The following is a 20,028-nucleotide window of genomic DNA, read 5'->3' as shown; positions in this document are numbered from 1 at the left end:
AGGTCAAGGCTTATATCAGAAATGCTACTGCCATGAACCTACTCAGTTCAGGCAAAGATGTGATTATAGCAACGACTATGCCATACTTACTCTCGCTTGTTCATGCATTCATTGCTGCCCTTCGGTGTGTGTGGCACTGTATGCCACCATGGAGACAACCAAGTGGAACTATACGACCCCACCAACAAACACCTCAGAGACGACTAAGCAAAAGACAATTACCATTCCGTGCAGTAAGGTGTGAAAGGAGGAAGCACCAGGCCCTCCAAGAACCCTCAGGACAGACATGAAGCCCTGACATAAGGGGGCAGAGGAAGGGAACTTTATATACTCTGAGAATCAACATTTTTCAACAAGAACAATCTGAGCACAGCGTGACTGAGCCACATGTTCGACTCTCATCTCACTCTGAGTCACCTCTTCCTCTGTTAATAACGATGTCATAAAAATCACTATGTACTATTTATTTCAATAGAAAATGGTCTTTTTACGTTGGACGACCAGTGGATTCTTAGGAGGCCTATGGGGAAGATGTCGGATCTCATGAAAAATTAAAGTAGAAAAAGAAGCATCATTTAAAAGCGCAAGCATGCTATTGAGGACCCATGTCTATGTAGCCCTGTGAAATGGTGACCAAACGGTGTCCCAGGCCTCACAGAAAACCCCAATTATAAATATTATATCACTCTCCCCATAAACTCTCACAATGTCCTGGAAAGTTGAATGATTTGGCACACTTACCTAACTCAGTAAGAATTAGAACAAATATATATACATGTCACAAAAACTGAGTCACAAAATAGGGAACTATGCAAGGAAAAAAAAGAAAACTGTTGCAAACTTGTGTGTATACTAGGCGATATTATGTATCACTCTAGTTGTATCTCTATACATTTTCTACTGTTTAAGCCTAAGAATATATGGGCTAATATGAAATCCCTGAACAATCAAAATAATTGAATAGTAATGAAAATGTGCTGTTGTATATAACCATTTTGCTTGGTGCATAAAATGATAATAAGGTCATAAGAAAGAAGTTAATTATAAAGCAATATTTTAGCATAAAATGTAAAGGGCAGAAAATAAATTGTATGCTTGATGAGGCCTTACAAAGGGATTTATTTAAAGAAACAATAATGCCCACATTTTAAATCCAACATGAAAATGACAAAAATTTATATAGTAGGACATCTGACATGGTTTTATTTATTCAACTAAAGAACCATAATGTAGCCATTCAACGCTATAGCTTCTGCTATTAAAATGAAGTATTTCCCATAAAAGATGTTTTTGTTATATGAAGCTTAGTGCCAAGGTATTATCAAAATCACAGCTCTAGTTCTTTCTACTGAACATCTTAAGACAACACATTATTTTAACTACATTTTCATTAGCACCCAGCAAAAGTAAAACACTAAAATTACTTTCTAGTATAAAAGCTGAATTATTTTTCAGATCAGCGGGGTTTTTTTTTTTTGTTGTTCGTTTTTACTTTTATAAATGAACTTACATGTAATGAAATGTGCCTATTTTAAAGGCATAGTTCAATAAGTTCTGACAAGTGTATATATTTGTATAACTACCCCAATTAAATATAGAACAATTTCATCACCAGAAAAAGTTCCCTTGTTCCCCTTCGAATCAATATTACCCCAAACCCAGTCTCAAGCAACCAAAGATCTAGTTTCCTATCACTAAAGATAAGTTATGCCTACGCTATATAATTTCATATAAGAGAACATTCATGGTGTCGCATGTGTAGTAGTAATTTCTTCTTACTGTTGAGTTGTATTCCATTTTGTAAATATTCCACAATTTGTTTATCCATTCACTTGTTGATGGACATTTTCGGTTGTTTCCAGTTTATGTTATATAATTAAAGCTGCTAAAAACATTCATTTTAGGGGCCTATTTTCAGTTTTTTCATAAATACCTAGGATGGGAGTTGCTGTATAGTTAAGTCTATGTTCAGTGAAATACCAGTGGGAAGGGGCTGTACTACTTTACACTCCCATCAGCAGTGCATGAGGCTTCCAGTCGTTCTACATCCTCGCCAGCTTGTATTGTCAGTCTTTAATTTTAGCCATTCAAGTGGGTATGCAGTGGTATCTCACTGTGAGTTTTAATTGACATTTTCCTGATGAAAATAATGCTGAAGATCTGTTCATGTGCTTATTGGCCATTAGTTTTTGACATGTCTGTTCAAATATATCTCTTGCCTTTTTCTTATTGGATTGTTTGTCTTATTGAGTTGTAAGAGTTCTTTGTATATTCTTGATATGAGTCGTTTGTCAGATGTAGTATGAATATTTTCTCCCAGCCTGTGGTTTGCCTTTGCATTCTCTGTGCCTGTCAAAAAGGAATTCTTTAATTTTGGTGAATCCCAATTTATCGATTTCCTCTTTCAAAATTGTTAGTGCAGGTTGTGCCATGCCTAAGAAATCTTGACCCTTAGATCAAAAAGTTTTTTCTAGAAATTTTACAGTTGTAGCACTTATGTTAGGTCAATGATCCATTTGAATTAATTTTTGTATATGGTGTAAGGCTCAAGGTTCATTTTTCCCACAGTGATATCCAGTTGTCCCAGCATCATTTGTTAACAAAACTATAATTTCCCACATTGAATTATCTCGCCAAATATCAATTGCCCATGGATGGGGTGTTATGTCTAATTTTAGAGCCTCTTTTCTGTTCAGTTGATATATCAATACCAAGTTGTCATGATTACTGTAACTTCTGACATCAGGCAGTCTAAGTTCTCCGATTATATTCTTTTTTCAAATTATCTTGGCTATTTCAGATACTTTGAATTTCCATATAATGTTAGAATCAGCTGGTCAATTCCTACTTGGCAAAGAAGACTTGCAGGGATTTTTATTGGAATTACATTGAGCCCATAGATCAATTTGGAGAGAACTGATATCATAACACAATACTGAGTCTTCCAAACCATGAAAATAGTAAATCTCTCCATATATTTTGTTCCTCTAAGTTCTCTAAGCAATGTTTTATGGTTTTTGATAGGTCTAACATATATTTTGTTAAACATATACCTAAGTATTTAATGTTTTTTTACATTATTGTAAGTGGTATTTTTAATTTCATTTTTCAATTGTGTATGCCTGGTATATGGAAATACAATTCACTTGTGTGCATTGATCTTATATCCTGAAAGCTTGTTAATTCTCTTTAATTCCAGTAGCTTTTTTACAGTTTCCTAAGATTTCCTATATTTGCTCATTCATGACCATGTTATCTGTGACTAAAGATAGTTTCACTTCTTCCTCTTCAATCTTTGACTGATATATATCATATATATATATATATATATATATATATATATATATATATATATATATATATATATATATTCCTTATTACACTGGATATTATCTCTAGTACAGTGTTAAATAGAAGTGGTCAGAAAGCACATCCTTATTTCTTTTCTTGTATTCAGTGGGAATGTGTTTAGTTTTTCACTATTAAATGTGATGTTAGCTATAGATTTTTTTAATAGTTTAAAAAATTTTTTTGATTACAGTTGACATATAATATTATATTAGTGTCAAATGTACAACATAGTGATTAGACATTTATAAACCTATGAGGTGATCACCCTGATAAATCTAGTACCCATCTGACACCATACATAGTTATTACAATATTGTTGACTATATTCCTTATGCTATACTTTACATCCCCATGACTATTTTGTAACTCCAATTTATGCGTCTTAATCCCTTCCGCTTTTTTCACCCATTCCCCCCAACTATCTGGCAAGCCTCAAAATTTTCTCTGTATCTATGAGTTTGTTTCTGTTTTGTTCATTTATTTTGTTCTTTAGATTCAACATATAAGTGAAATCATATGGCATTTGTCCTTCTGTGTCTGACTGACTCCACTCATCACAATACCTCTAGGTCCATCCATGTTGTTGCAGATGGCAAGACTTCATTCTTTTTTATGGCTAATATTCCATTGTATGTATGTACCACCACTTCTTTATCCATTGATGGATGCCCAGGTTGCCTCCTTCTTGGCTATTGTATGAGTAAATAATGCTACAATGAACATATGGATCCACATGTCCCTTCAAAGTAGTGTTTTGGGTTCCTTTAGATAGACACCCAGAAGTGGGATTACTGAGTCCTTCTTTGTCTGTTGTTATAGCCTTTTTTTAAAAGTCTATTTTGTCTGGTGTAAGTATTACTGCCCCAGCTTCTTCTGTTGTTGTTTCCATTTTCATGAAATATCTTTTTCCATCTCTTTAAGTCTGTGTGTTTATGATCTAAAGTGAGACACTTGTAAGTAGCATATATAAGGGTCTTGTTTTCTTATCCATTCATCCACCCTATGTTTTTTGATTGGAGCATTTAATCCATTTACATTTAAAGTAGTTGTTGATAGATATGTAGCTATTGCCATTTTATTACTCATATTTTTTATCTTTTTTTTTTCTTCTTCTTTTTAAAGAAGTCCCTTTAACATTTCTTGTAATACTGGTTTGGTGGTGGTGATGAACCCCGTTTGCTTTTTCTTGTCTGGGAAACTCTTTATCTGTCCTTAGATTCTAAATGATAGCTTTGCTGGATAGAGTAAACTTGGTTGTAGGTCCTTGGTTTTCATCACTTTGAATATTTCTTGCCAATCCCTTCTGGCCTGCAAAATTTCTGTTGAGAAATCAGCTGAAAGTCTTATGGGAGCTCCCTTGTAGGTAACTAACTGCTTTTCTTTCTTTCTTTCTTTCTTTCTTTCTTTCTTTCTTTCTTTCTTTCTTTCTTTCTTTCTTTCTTTCTTTCTCTCTCTCTCTCTCTCTCTCTCTCCCTCCCTCCCTCCCTCCCTCCCTCCCTCCCTCCCTCCCTCCCTCCCTCCCTCCCTCCCTCTCTCTCTCTCTCTGCTTGTTTTTCTTTTTCTTTTTCTTTTTTTAACCTTTGGCATTTTAATTATTCTGTGCCTTGGTGTGGGCCTCTTTGGGTTCATCTTGTTTGGGACTTTGTGTATTTCCTGGGTTTGTATGTCTATTTCCTTCAACAGGTTAGGGAAGTTTTCAGTCATTATTTCTTTAAGTAGGTTTCCAATTCCTTGCACTCTCTCTTCTCCTTCTGGTACCCCTATGATGCAAATGTTGGTATGCTTGATATTGTCCCCAAGGTGCCTTAAACTACCCTCATTTTTAAAATTTTTTTTATTTTTGCTGTTCTGATTGGGTGTTTTATGCTATCTTATATTCTAAATCACTGATTTGATGCTCTGCTTCATCTAATCTACTGTTGATTCCCTCTAATGTATTCTTTCAGTTTTTGTATTCTTCATTTCTGACTGGTTCTTTTTTGTTTTCTATCTCCATCTTTGTGTTTCCTATCTCTGTTGCAGTTCTCACTGAGATCATTGAGCATCCTTATAACTATTGTTCTGAACTCTGCATCTGATAGATTGCCTGTCTCCATTTTTAGTTCTTTTTCTGGAGCACTGTTCTCTTCTTTCGTTTAGGACATGTTTCTTTGTCTCCCCATTTTGGCTGCCTCCCTGTGTTTGTTTCTATGTGTTAGGTAGAGCTGCAACATCTCCCAGTCTTAGTGGAGTGGCCTTATGCAGTAGGTGTCCTTTGGGGCCCAGTGATGCAGTCTCCATCACCTGAGCCTGGTGCTGCAGGTATGTCCTGTGTGGGTTTTGTGTGCCCTCCTGTTATAGTTGAGCCTTGGTTGCTGTTGGCACATCAATGGGAGGGATTGACTCTCAGGCTAATTGGTTGTGAGGACTGGCTCTGACTACAGGGGAGGAGCTGTTGTGCAGGGGCTGATCCTATGGAGCAGGATTTACTTTAGCAGAGCTCTGCCCAGTCTGCCCTTTAGGTGTGTTGTCCATGGAGGCAGCCAGGTGGTGCTTCAGCTTGGACAAAAGCCAGACACCAGGTGTGTGGGCCTGGGGCCTCCTGAAAGGGGCCCCACCAAGTTTAGCCCCAGCCTGTGCCCTGCCTGGAGCCACCTGGAATGAGCCACAAAGCAATATGCAGAAGGCCACCACATGCACTAGGGTTGGAGGTGCCTGAGAAAGGCTAAGCTGTGAATTGAGGCAGGGTGCTACTCGTTTGAGCTTAGGGCTGCTTAGCAAGTGGTATGGGGCACACTGAGGCCAAATGCTGCTTGTTTGGGGGTGAACCTTTGATAGATTTTAGGAAAAGTCTACAGCATGAGACAAGACAGGTCATTTGTATGGAAAAGACTTGGGTGGGCCTGCAAGTTGGCTGGGGGCACGGTCTCAGAGCATCACCAGGGTGGGGCCAATGGTGTTATCTAGGTTGACAGAGACTCAGATATGGGTCTGCAGGCCAGGAGGGGGGTTGGGATCATCAAAGAAATAATGGATTCTGCTAGCACTTCTGTTTGGGAGAAAGCTGCCACTCCAGCCCATGCTCTGAAGCCAGACAATTCAGTTTCTCCCTGTATGTCCCTGGCTCCTTTCAAGCTGCTGCCCCAGTGATAGAGCTCAGAATGGGTGAGTCTGTCACCAAATAAGTGTATTTGTAGGCCCTTTAAGAGAAACATTTGGGACTCCAGCTGCCCTCTGTCTCACCCAGTCACAATGTCTGCTGGTTTTCAGAGCCAGAAGTTATGGGAACTTCTCTCCCCAGCACTGGGCTAGGAAGCCTTGTGTGGGGCTGGGACCCCTTGCTCCTCCAGGGGTATCTCCACAGCCCAGATATCCCTCCCGATTTTTAACTTCCACACATGGTGTGGGACCAGCCCACTCCACATCTCCCACCAGTCTTGACGTGGCTTCTTCTGTGTGTCTTTAGTTATGGGACTTTTGTTCAGCTAGACTTCTGGCAATTTTCAACAATGGTTGCTCTGTAGTTTAGTTGTAATTTTGATGTGGTTGTGAGAGAAGAACATCTACTTATTCTGCCACCCTGACCCAGCTATAGATTTTTCAAAGATGTCCTTTATTGTAAAAGTTCCCTTATATTTCTACCTTGCTTTGTTTTAAAAAAACATGTATGGGTGTTGCATTTGTCACAGGCCTTGCCTATATCTGTTGAGATGATCAGATGCTTTTAAAAATAAAAATATTTAAAAATATTTTAACAAACTTTAATTTTAAGAAAATCAATATGATGAATTACATTTACTATTTTCTTGTGTGTTGCATGCCATTGAGTCATCTCTGACTCCTGGTGACCCTATGAACGAGTGATGTCCACAGTGTCCTGTCCTCACAGCCCCACTCAGCTCCTGTAGACTCATGCCTATGATTTATTTTATGGAAATCCATCTCACATTTGGTCTTCCACTTTTCCTGCTGCTTTCTATTTTTTAGCAGCATTATTGTCTTTTCCAGAGCACCCTGCTTTTTCATGATGTGCCTGAAGTAGAACAGTTTCTGTTTTGTCATTTTTACTTCCAGTGATGTTTCAGGCTTAATTTGCTTTAGGACCCACTTGTTCGACTTTATGGTGGTTCAGGGTATCCATACAGCTTTCCTCCAACATCATATTTCAAATGAATCAAGTTTTTTCTTGTCAGCATTCTTCACTGTCCAACTTTCACATCTGTACATAGTAATTGGGAATGCGAGGGTGTGGATGATCTCTTAGCCTTGGTCTCTAATGACACGTCTTTGCTCTTGATGATCTTTCCTAATTCTTCTATTGCTGCCTTTCCAAATCTCAGCCTTCTCTTGATTTCTTGGCTACACTCTTCATTTGAATTAATGACTGAAGCAAGATAAGCAAAGTCTTTAACAATTTTTATGCCTTCATTATCTACTTCTTTATCTATTTGATGTCTTCCCTGAAGTTGTATATTTCCTCTGTGGTCATGATTTTTGTCGATGTTCAAATGCAGTCCTGCTTTGGCACTTTCTTCTTTCACTTTCATCAGAAGTTGTTTCAAATCATTGCTACTTTCTGCCAGTAAGATGGTATCATCTGCATATCTTAAGTTATTGATATTTCTTCCACCAATTTTCACTCCTCCTTCTTGAGCCTAGCCCAGTTTTTCATATGATATGTTCTGCATACAGATTAAACAAATAGGGAGACAAAATGTACCCTTGTCTGACACCTTTGCTGATAGAAAGTTATTTTCTTCTTTCTACTTAAAACTACTTCCTTCCTTCTACTTAATTTAGGTGTCATTTTTTCTTTTTCTAACTTTTTACAGAAGAAGTTTAAGGTAATTGACTTAAACCTTTCTCCTTTTCTAATATAAGCATTTAAAGCTATAAACTTCTTTCTAGGCACTGCTTTAGCTGAAGCCCACAAATTTTGATATGTTTTCATTACTGTTCAGTTCCAAATATTATCTAATTTCTCTAGTAATTTCTTCTTAGATCTATGGGCTATTTAGAAATGAATTGTTAATTTCCAAATATTCAGGAATTTTCTAAATATATTTTCATCATTAATCTCTAATTTACTTCTGTTGTGGTCAAATAACATAATCTGTATGATTTCAATCCTTTTAGATTTATTGAGACTCACTTTGTAGTCCTGCAGCTGGTCTATCTTGGGTGAATGTTCCATACGTATTTGAAAAGAATTGTATTCTGCTGTTGCTGTGTGTCACATTATAGTCAATTAGGTCAAACTGGTTGACACTGTTGTTCAAGTTGTCTATATTCCTGATTTTCCTGCTGCTTATTTTATCAGTTACTAAAAGAGGAATGATAAAATCTCCAAATATAATTGTGAATTTGTCTACTTTTCCTTCCAGTTTTGTCAGTTTTTGTTCCATATTCTTTTCAGCTCTGTCACTAGGTACACCAACATTCAGAACTGATAGGTCTTGATGAATGTATTTTTTAAATCAGCATTTCAGTTAATAATAAATGCCCTGAAGTTTACTTTGCCTGGTATTACTATTAGGCACTTCAGTTTTATGATTATTTGCATGTATATCTTTTTCCATGCTTCAAACATGCCAGTCTATAGTTGCTTTGACATTGTTGGTGGTTTTTTTTCTCTTTTTACCTTTTTATCCGAGATGAAAGGTACAAATCATAAGTATATGGCTCCATGAAATGTTCGCAAACTGCACACACCCGTATAACCAGCCAAGGTCAAAACACAGTGTTCCCAGCAATCCTCCTTGTGTCCCCTTCTGGTCCTCCTCACCTCACTAAAGAAAACCAGTGCCCAACTTTTAACCTAAGATTCAAACTTGAAGATTCTAAAAAGTTAAAAAAAAAAAAAAAAAGATTCTAAAAAGTTGAGTTTCTGCTATATATAAATCAGGAAATCTGCATTTCTGCCATCCTTTGAGAAATTAGATTCAGCAATTCTGGATGTATGTTCCTTTGAGGCATCAGCCTGCTGAAGCAGGAGCAGCTGTCCTTTGGGGAGGGTGTCATCTCTCCAGACCCACACAGCCCACCTCCTCATTCTGTCACTTGCCTGGACTGCTTATTTGTCTTTATATTTAAAGTATGTTTCTTCTGGAAAGTAAATAATTGGACCTTGCTTTATTATTCAGTTTGACAACCTCTGCCATTTATCTGAAATGTTTAGGTCATTTCTATGCAACTGTCCATATAATTAAGTTTAAGTCTATCATGTTGCTATTTTTCTTTGTCCTATCTGTTCTTCATTCCTTTTTCCTCTTTTGGAATGATTTTCTTCCCCCATTTTATCTCCACTCCATATATTGTCTTATTAGTTATATGTTAATATTTCTGAGTATTTACTCCAGGGTTTATAATAGTCATCTTTACTATATAACACTCCACCTTCAAGTAATCTATACCTATTCATGTATAACGTGAACCTTTCAACAATATATGTCGATTTTCCTTAACCTTGTTGTACTGTTTTCATACATATCACTTTCACATGTTATAATCCTCATAATATGCTTTTATGCTTAAATAGTCAATTAATAACATTTGGCTAACATTATACTCAATGGAAAAAAAGACAAGGATGTCTTCTTTTACCAGTGATAGTCGACATAGTACTGGAAGTTCCAGCTAGAATATTTAGACACAGGAAATAAAAGGCATACAAATTGGAGAGGAAGAAGTAAAATTATCTCTTCCTTGTGAATTACACCATTCAAAAATGGTGTAATCTTATATGTAGAGAACCCTAAAGATTCCAGACTCCAAAAACAATGGTTAGAACTAATAAAAAAAATTCAGCAAAGTTGCAGTATACAAAATCAACAAATAAAAATTACTTGTATTTCTATACAGTAAGAATGAACAATCTGAAAAGAAAGTTAACAACTCGACTTACAATAACATTAAAAAAAGAATAAAATACTTAGGAATAGACTGAACCAAGGATTTGAAAGACTTGCACACTGAAAACTATAAAATATTGCTAACGGAAATTAAAGAGAACATAAATAAATGCAAACTCATGCCCTGTTCATGGATTGGAGGACAATATTGTTACAATGACAACAGTACCCAAACAATGTACAGATTCAATGCAATCCCTATAAAAACTCTAATGGCATTTTCAGAAATTAGGAAAAAATCCTAAAAATTCATGTGTAATCTCGAAGTTCCCCAAATAGCCAAAATAATCTTGGTGGACTCACACTTCCTGCTTTCAAAACTTACTACAAAGCTACACATGAATCAAAACTGTGGTAGTAGCATAAGGACAGACATATGGACAAATGGAATATAATAGAGAGCCCAGAAATAAACCCTCTCACATAGGGTCAAACTGACTTTTAATAAATGTGCCAAGACCATTCAATAGGTAAACAATAGTCTTTTCAACAAACAGTGCTGAAAAAACTATTAATAGATAACTACATACAAAACTAGATACCCAACTTCCAATGAAGTTGGGATTTTACCTTACACTGCATACAAAAGTTAATTCAACCTGGATCAAAGACCTAAAGAGCTAAAACTGTAAAACTGTTAGAAGAAAACATAGGGCAAAGGCTTTATGATATTGGGTTTTGCAATGATTTGAGGGGTTTGACATCAAAAGCAGGGCAACAACAAAAAAGATAAATTGGACTTGATCAAAATTAAAAACGTTTTTGCATCAAAAGATACCATCAAGAGAGTGAAAAGACAGTTCACTGAATGGGAGAAAATATTTGAAAATCCAAATCTGATAAGGGATTAATATTATTAGGTTGGTGCAGAAGTAATTGTGGTTTTTGCAATTATTTTTAACCTTTTAAACCTCAATTACTTTTGCACCAACCTAATAATATTAATTTAATTGAGTCCTAATTTCTAATTTACAGAAAGATGAGGGGATAGAGATGCATGTTAAACACTAAGATGACTGAAAATACAGACATATTTAGAATGAGACATTCTAAGAGGATAATTGGCCTGGTAGGGGTATTGTGTGGATCAAAAGACACTAAAGAGACAACAAAAGACAATGCACAAAGCTTGACTGAATTTTGGATTGTGACTGGGGGTTGAGGAGAGAGCTTTAAAGGACATTCTTAAGATAATTGGGAAAATATGAGTCTATATATACAGTGTGACAATAGTATTGTGGTTATTCAGGAAAATGTATTTATACTTAAGAAATGCATACTGAAATAGTTAGAGGTAAAGTGTTATGAATTTTGAAACTTACTTTTAAATAGTTCTGCCAAAAAGAAAGAGAGAGAGAGAGAGAGAGAGAGAGAGAGAGAGAGAAAATATGACAACAATGTCACCAAGTGTCAAATTTCAGTGGAAGGTACATGAGTGACCATTGTACTATTTTCTCCTCTTTTTTATAAATTTGAACATTTTCAAAATAAAAAGTTTAGGGGCAGCCGAATGGACCAGTTGATTAGAACGCGAGTTCTCAACAAGGTTGCCGGTTCAATTCCTGCATGGGATGGTGGGCTGTGTCCCCTGCAACTAAGATTGAAAATAGCAACTGGACTTGGAGCTGAGCTGCGCCCTCCACAACTAGATTGAAGGACAACGACTTGGAGCTGGTGGGCCCTGGAGAAACACACTGTTCCCCAATTAAAAAAAAAAAAAAAGTTACTTAAAAAAATAAAATAAAAAGTTTAGGGTAAAAAAGCTGTGGGCCATTAAACTATACAACTTAAAATGGTTAAAATGGTGAAGTTTATATTATGGGAATTTTATCTCAAAAAATAAATAAAATAAATAAATAAAAAAGAACCGTAGGTATCTGACACTAGGGAGCTGTTACAGAACTGCTTCAACTGCTCCATTCTCATAAACCATGGCGTGAACGGTATCCCCTGGAGTTAGGTAATGCCATGATACTGGGAAGAGTGATGTTTTCATGTTCAGACAGAGTTAGAAAGAAACACAGAATCTTTTTGCAGAACTGGAAAAATAAATAGGATAAGATAAATTGTATAATAAAATTACTTTTATATAATTTAATGGCTATTGTTAATTTCAGATTGCAAAGGAGGGAGCAACGTATGGTCATTTGGCCATAAATCAAGTATAGCCTCAATTGGTTAAGAGAAAATATCAAAAGCAAACCAAACGGGACACACACCTGGGTTGATGGAAGGAGCGGGTGGAGGTGGGAGAGGCTGGCCTTCTTTAATGGCTAGTGTACACTGCTTTGCTGATCGAATTGCATTAATGAAGTCTTCATGTTGTTGTCTCCAGTTAGCTTTCCTCACAGGTGGAGGCTATAAAAAAATAAAATCAACATACACTAACCTAGACTACATATCTCTCCATTATAATTTTATTTATTTATTTTTTTTAAGCTGAGACTTGAATTTACAGGAAACAGGACTGTGAAATTTGGAGAGAAAAGAGAATTTGTTTTTCAGGCGTACTAAAAGAGGTTTGGAAAATACAGTAATAAAAGTCACAAGTCACAGTAGTGAAGGAAAATGCAAAATAACCAGATAAACAAAGAGACTACAAAACTTTAAAGGAAGACTTAAATGTAAGATTAAAAGTGACTTTCTTCCAGGCTAATTGCTAGATTTAATGCTACTCTAATGAAAATATAAACAAGATTCTTGTTTTGCCACATCTGGAAAGCATCTCAAATACATTTGGAAATCTAAGTGAGCGTGATTAAAAAGAAAACAGTAAAGGTGGATTATACTTACACAACATTACACTGTACTATCAAGCAAAAATGAAACCAGAGAGCCAGAAAGAGGCTTTAATGTACTTCGGGATGTAATCAAGAACAATAAGGAAGATATGGAGAATACCTTGGATTGAGGAGCATTTCTCACAGTGGGAATGTCAGTGCCCTGTAATCTTTGCTTTAAGGAGTTGAAAGGTTTACGCTTTTTGCTGAAGAGTTTTCTACATATTGGTCCATGCCTTTCCTAGAAAAGAAAGCGTGGGGATTACATTTTTTAAAAACTGAACAATCACAAAGTTTGGAATGCCACAGTGTACTCAGGCAGCCCCCACTACAGTGACTGGGTTGCACCTTCAGAGCCAAGTTCATTCTCGAACTCTCAAATCACAGCAGAGCAAATCCATCTGGCTCTCCTCACCCATGTTACACATAACTAGATATGGTGTTCGGTCAAGGTCAAGAAAAGGCCTCCACAGCTAAAGAGAATTACTTCAAATTTGCTTTTACATATTTAACCCTACCACTGGGGCTGGATGAAAGGTTTTTAAAGCATTAAATAATGTTGAAAATATAAACTTTATAGTTTAAATTGAAATAAATATTTCGGATATTGAGCTATTTTCAGATACTCACCGAAACCAATGAAGTTTTGTTGGTTACTTCTTCAATTCTGTTTCCTGCCTGCACTGTTTCTAAATTCCAAGAGCAAGTCACTCAGTAATATAACAGGAAATTCTAATCCCAACAACCTTAATATTCAGTTTTACCATCCTTTTGAAATAGCCCTTTGCGTACAGCAAGGGGTAAATGAGCTTCCTACCAGTGGAGAAGCCTTGTCAGAAAAACTCTTCGGACCACTCCACATTTTAAAATTGAGCTTAACTTGGCCACTTTTCTACATACAGCCAATTAAACCACTTAATTCCTGAACAGGAGAGGAGAGGTTTCAAAGAAATATTTGAGAACATCGGCAAAAAACAAGTAGGACAACCATACAAATAAATGAAGAACACACCAAGCCCATTTAAGTTACGAAGACATTTTCCTTTAATGTACCCAAGCATTTCACATTCATGAAGTCACTTATTTCAGAGCAAATCTACGCTGATCATCATCAATTTAAAAATATTACAATATTTGCAAGAATATCACAAATATCTTTGCAGGAAAAACACTCTTTACTCTAGCCAGTAGTCCTTTAAGAACAGTTTCTGGTACAAAAACCGGAAAACAACACACAGCACTCTGCCTGCGTCCCAACTTTATAAAGTCTGCTACTGCACCACTGTGGTATTTGAACATTTTTGCCTTCTATTCTCAGTCCTCTTCCTCGGGGGGTAACTCCTAATAGCCATCACTTACATAGTTGCTTTGTCCAAACCCAACAAAACTGTGAGCATTACTGCACCTGGCTATAAACAAGCCACACGATTAAAAAAAAAAAAAAAAAAAAAAAAAAAAAGCAGAGAGAGATTGATCAATTGATCCAATGCTCTCTGTAGTCTAAAGATAGGCCTAGGAAATAAAACTCAAGAGGATCCAAGACGTACTTGACGTTTAGTGATCCCTCTTCGAATGGTACCTCCTAGGTCTCAAACCCCTTCCCATGGACGCAGCCCCAGGCTGGCCAAGGCATCAGACCCGTGGGTTGCCAAGCCACAAGAGGCCCTATGAACTCCCTTTCTAGATTCAGGCAGTTAAAAGAAAAGGTATTCCATTTTGCAAATTTCCCAGAGAAAACCTACACCCTCATTTTGTTGCCCCAAATGTAGTCAGGCATGTAGTCCAAATCCTTGAAGTTCAATGTTAAGTCTCCTTGATCTAAAATGTCCCAACTAACAATTGCAGTGTCATCTTAATTTTTAAAAATCATTTTCCTTGGGAATCTCTTTATAATATTGGGGGCTAATACCTGTTGGACTCCCTAATTTTGAAATAAATCAAGCTTTTATTCCATTTTATAGACATCAATCAGAAAACCTGATATGCAGTTAGCTTGAAAACGGTTTAACAATTAAATCTTGGAAAAGGCTTTATATCCATTTTGTTCAAATAACACATAAAACCCCTGAAATTGGAGGGTTGTCTTTATACGTGGCAAAGCAGGAAACAGAGGGAGGTTAAAGGACTTGTCAGGATTAGTGACAAATTTGAGGCTAAAAGCCAAGTTTCCAGATGCTCCAAATTCAATGTTCATTCCTCTTGACTAGCTAATTTCCCTGGTGTTTTGGCCTTAAAAATTTGAATTTCTGATGCGTATAGAAAAGGCAAAAGAGCCAAAACCTCTCAAGAGACAATCAGCTGTGCCAAGACCCTTTCATCTGGTGTCCGTTTAGTAAGAGGACCACGTTTAATAAGTTCCCTTTTGAATGGGGCAGCATCGATCTGCCTCGGCGTCCTCCGGGCCTGCCAACCTCAGGGTTATGTACTTCTCTTCCCTGGTTTTCCCTCCACATCTGTCTTTAATCTTTGCCACTGCGGCCTCCTCACTAACTTGACAGTTCATTTAACTCCAATGAAACACATCTACAAAACGTCTTTATGTTTACCAGAACATCTGCTGCAAAGCGTCTTCCACAGACTTCACAGGGAAATAATTCCTGATTGCCATCTGTATAAGATCCAAGAGCACATTATGTTAGTTTCATGGAATTGCCTGCCTGAGAAGAAATAACTAACTGGAGGAGAGACCTCAATAGCTTAATATCCTCACTCTTTTCCCTCTCCACCAAATATTTCCTTCTCTTAGAAAGGTCATTTGTAAACTTACCTGTGTTTTCTTCTCCTAATAAACTTCTCACTTCACTAAACAAGCAAATTCCATGTCCTTCAGGAAACCAGGGTATAATGTTTAATATTTAATATATTCTTAAGCAAAGTGCCTGATGGCTTTGGTTTACACGTAAATATTAATACCTTAGCATAAAGCCGTAAATAATGCAATGGTAACACCTTCAGCATTCCACTAGAATGGGAGGGCTATATGTGCGCTAAACAAAGGCATGCCAATTTATCAGAGACTGATGAAAAAGGCCACTTAATTATCAAATGTAAGGTAACTTTCCTGAGAATGGCTTTTCTCTCTCTCTCAATAAACTCTCTTTGTTGGAATGAACTCCTACCTGAGAGGAAGTAGGAGAGACTGATGAAATGGACCAAGTAGAACCGGTAGACTTGGATCCAAACCAGAAAAGAGGTGCCATTATAATGGGAAAAACGTATGAGGATGGGGAACATCATCCCCTTGGTGGTGTTTGGGGGTCAGACCTCTTCATGGGGTCAATGAGTAGCACTCACTGCTGCCATTTTATACACAGTGGTGAGTGAGTGAAGGATTATACACATAGTATGTTCACTACTTGCTATTGTTGGGGTTTTCATATTCAATCATAGCAGTATTTTAAAAGTTAAATGAAGAAAAAACTCAAACATAAAAGAAAAAAGAACACGGCTGAAACTATGCCCACTAGATCCCAATGACTCCAAGAACCTGACCCACTGTAAGGGGCTCCATAAATACTTGTTGAATGTCTGGGCCAAACAAGAATGGAGTTTCTACCACAGGACCAATCATTCATTCAATAAATATCTGCTATATGCAACTCTGTGGGAATATTGAGAGAAACCATACGTGGGTCCAGCATAGAAAAGGAGAGAAAGTATGCACATAAATTACTTTAAATGAAGTTAGGAAAGTGTCTCAAGGAAAACATTATGGAATTCTGGGGAAAAAAAGAGTTTCACTTCATGCTACTTCCTTTTCGTTCATCTGATTGAGTATATAAAGATTAAAAAACAGTTTGATCATGGAGAAGATTTTATATTAGAATAACAATCTGGGCTTTTTTCTACAAACAAGGGGAGCAATCAACAACATGAGTAGGAGGAAGCTGAACAGAGCTGCAGAAGATGCATGTGACAAAGGTGAGGAGGGATGAAGGGACGATGATGGGAGGCAAGATAGGATTTTAGTTAAAAATCTAAAGGGGTGGGCCTGACATGGAAAGAAAAGAGGAAATGGAAGACACTGTGGTCAAAGAATCGAAGACATGACTAGATTTGGGGAGCGTTGGGTGGTGGCAAAGGGAGAAGGATGCCCAAGGACTGAGAAGATGGTAGGAGCAGAAATAGAGAATTTGAAAAGAGGGGCCATTTTAGTAAGAAAAATGACCTCAGCTTTGGAAATACTGAGTTTGAAATACAGTTATCCAGCCAGCAGGATGGAAATGAGGGAGGTCAGGGCTAGAGACACAGATGTAGGCTTTGTTTGGAGAGTGATGTAAAGGCATGAGATTGCCAGGGAAGAGGTCATGGAAAGAGAAGTACAGGGATGATCCCTAGGGAACTCCATACTTAAGGGCCAAGAAGATGATGGTGATAAGCCAGAAGGAGAAGCAGGAGAGAACAGGGTCATGGAAACCCAGGGAAGACAGTTTGAAAAAGGAAGGCCTGATTAACAGGAATCAGATGGTAGCTCATTACACACATTGTTGATTTAAATGATTTCTTCTCACATCTGCCAGATGGTATTGTATTTGCAACACAGGTCATCCATTACAGCATACAGAATTACCACTCTTGCTCTCTGTTCTTTTGGCCTTCTTCTGACTCTGTAAAACAGGGTCTTAATTTTTATTTTTTTTCCCCAGCAAGGATATCACACCCCTCCACACACTTACTTGTTAAGAAAAACTACTCATCCTATAAAACTGCCTTTTCTAAAACACTAATGTTTATTTATTTTTATGAATTTATATTTACATAATATTTGTATGGTGTTTTCCTGTTCCCCAAATGCATTTCCTATGTATTTTCATTTGCTCCTCACAGCAACCCTGTGAGACAGGGCTGGTACTATTTGTTTCTTTATTTCACTGATAAGGAAACAAAGGTTCAAGGTTAGGTGATTTCTCTTAAGACCACAGGTAATAAATGGTAACACTGAGACTTGAACCTGAGTCTCTACAAGTATTAAGACTCCTTTATTCAAATCTCACCATAAATATAGACAATGTCAGTACTAGCCTGCAAAGCAAATGCAAGTCCCTGCAGAAACAACGGCCTGTGGTTTAAATCAGTGAGTTTTAACGAGTTAATGACAGATACAATATGATTCAATTGAACACCTGTAATGCATGGACCACCACCTTCTGAACCACATTCAACTTGGCCGCTTGACTGTAACAAGGGAGTACCTGCCTAAGTGAGTTGAACCAAACACGGAGGTCAAGAAGTCTAGTGTTTACTACAGAATGCTGAATCACATGGATAAATTGTCACTAGAACCTTAACGGAATTCTTTGAAATAACCAAAATGCCCTTCAACAGGTGAACAATGAAACAAACTGTTATATCCACACCCTGGAATACTTACAACTCATCAGTAGAAAGGAACACTTGATACATGCAACAACCTGGATGGAGCTCAGTGCTGAGTGAAAGAAGTCAATTTCAGAAGGTCACATACTGTACGATTCCACTTGTACAGCATTCGCAAAAATGACAAAATTATAGAGATGGAAAATAGATGAGTGATTGCCAAGAAGTAGAGATGGCCAGGGAGGGAAGTTGTTGTGACTACATGGAGGTGAAATGAGGAAGACCTTTAGATGACTGAGCAGATGTGTATTGTTACCGTGGTGGCAGTTACATGTGGATAAAATGATACAGAACTATAAACACAACTGTACCAATGCGTATTTCTTGGTTTTGATGTTGTACTGTAGTTATTTAAGATGTAATTTGGGGGAAACTGGGTAAAGTGTGCATGGGATATCTGTACTATTTTGCAACTTTGTGATAATTACATCAATATAAAAAGTTTTTAAAAAATATCTAGGGGTTGGCAAATTGTGGCCAAATCTGGTGCTGAATGTTTTTGCAAATAAATTTTATTGGTGAACAGCCATGCCCATTTGTTTCTTTATATAATATATACAGCTGCTTTCATGAGACAACAGCAGAGTTGAGTAATTGTAACAGAGACCATATTACTTTAATTATATTTTTTGGCCTTTACAGAAAAAGGTCACCAACCAGTAAGTGATAATATAGTAATTAAAAATGATTTGTGAGAGAATAACATGGAAAATATTAATGATACATTATATTTATAAATAAAGACTGGAAGGATTTTATCCATTAACGATACATTATATTTACAAATAAAGACTGGAAGGATTCCATACATATATAGTGATCTCTTTAGTTTCCTGCATTTTCAATATATCCACAAAGATTATACCATGACTGTTTTAAAAATCAGAATAAAATAACAACATTAAACAAAAATCTTTTGACAGCAGATTCTAAAGCAATGAGTATCAATCTAGCTATTTCTGTCTTTACCCTAACTGGAGTCTTACTTTGTAGACTATTAGCTATTATTTTTGTATATTGGTTTAAAATGCTAGATGATTTTTAAAATGAGGAACGGAAAGTGATCTGGAAGTGATCAGCAGTTTTGTTTAGCATGCTAACAGTGAAAAATAAGCATTATAAAGATCTCAGTTCAAAAATTTTATAAGAGGCCTGGAGAGGATTATGGTTGTAATGAAATTGGAAAAAATTCTACTTGTGACTAGACATTCTTTTTCTGAGCTGGAAGAATGCTTTGTAAAGACACCTACTAATTCACATTTCCTTATAAAGCCATGATAGAGAAGGAAAATGGAAGATGTTTTCTCATTCCGTTGTCGGCAAGTAAAAGAACTCTTAAGTCCTTTACAATCCAGATCATGCAAACATTAGCAATTTCGACATCTTCCAAGGCCATATGGCAAAGGTGGTGGCATGCTGACCTCAACTTATTAACTTATCTCAGGGACATGAGTCATAAAACAAAAATAAATCGACTGAGTTAGGATGGCAGAGAGAACACCCCATCAATATTAGCTTTCTCCCAAAGCCCCACAATTCTACAGGAAAGGAACAAATGGACATAGAGACATAAAGAAACACGTGGACAGGGAGGAAAGAAGACAAAAACAAAAAATAAAACAATTGGAATC

General features: G+C 36.8%; 1 protein-coding gene across 1 annotated transcript in view; it reads right to left on the bottom strand.

Moving 5' to 3' along the window:
• Window positions 1-20,028, bottom strand: part of ZC2HC1B (zinc finger C2HC-type containing 1B) — a 38,447-nt gene that overhangs the window by 12,880 nt on the left and 5,539 nt on the right. Inside the window, exons 2-4 of the mRNA XM_019744445.2 lie at window positions 15,568-15,629; window positions 13,143-13,262; window positions 12,461-12,599 (exon numbers count right to left, since the gene is read on the bottom strand). Of these exons, the coding sequence (XP_019600004.2) occupies window positions 12,461-12,599; window positions 13,143-13,262; window positions 15,568-15,629 (321 nt within the window). The remainder of the gene's footprint in view (window positions 1-12,460; window positions 12,600-13,142; window positions 13,263-15,567; window positions 15,630-20,028) is intronic.

Source organism: Rhinolophus sinicus, linkage group LG05 (assembly GCF_036562045.2).
Source record: "Rhinolophus sinicus isolate RSC01 linkage group LG05, ASM3656204v1, whole genome shotgun sequence".
Classification (NCBI taxonomy): Eukaryota; Metazoa; Chordata; class Mammalia; order Chiroptera; family Rhinolophidae; genus Rhinolophus; species Rhinolophus sinicus.
The sequence above is the reverse complement of the archived record's forward strand: the minus strand, read 5'-3'. Positions and strand labels throughout refer to the sequence as shown.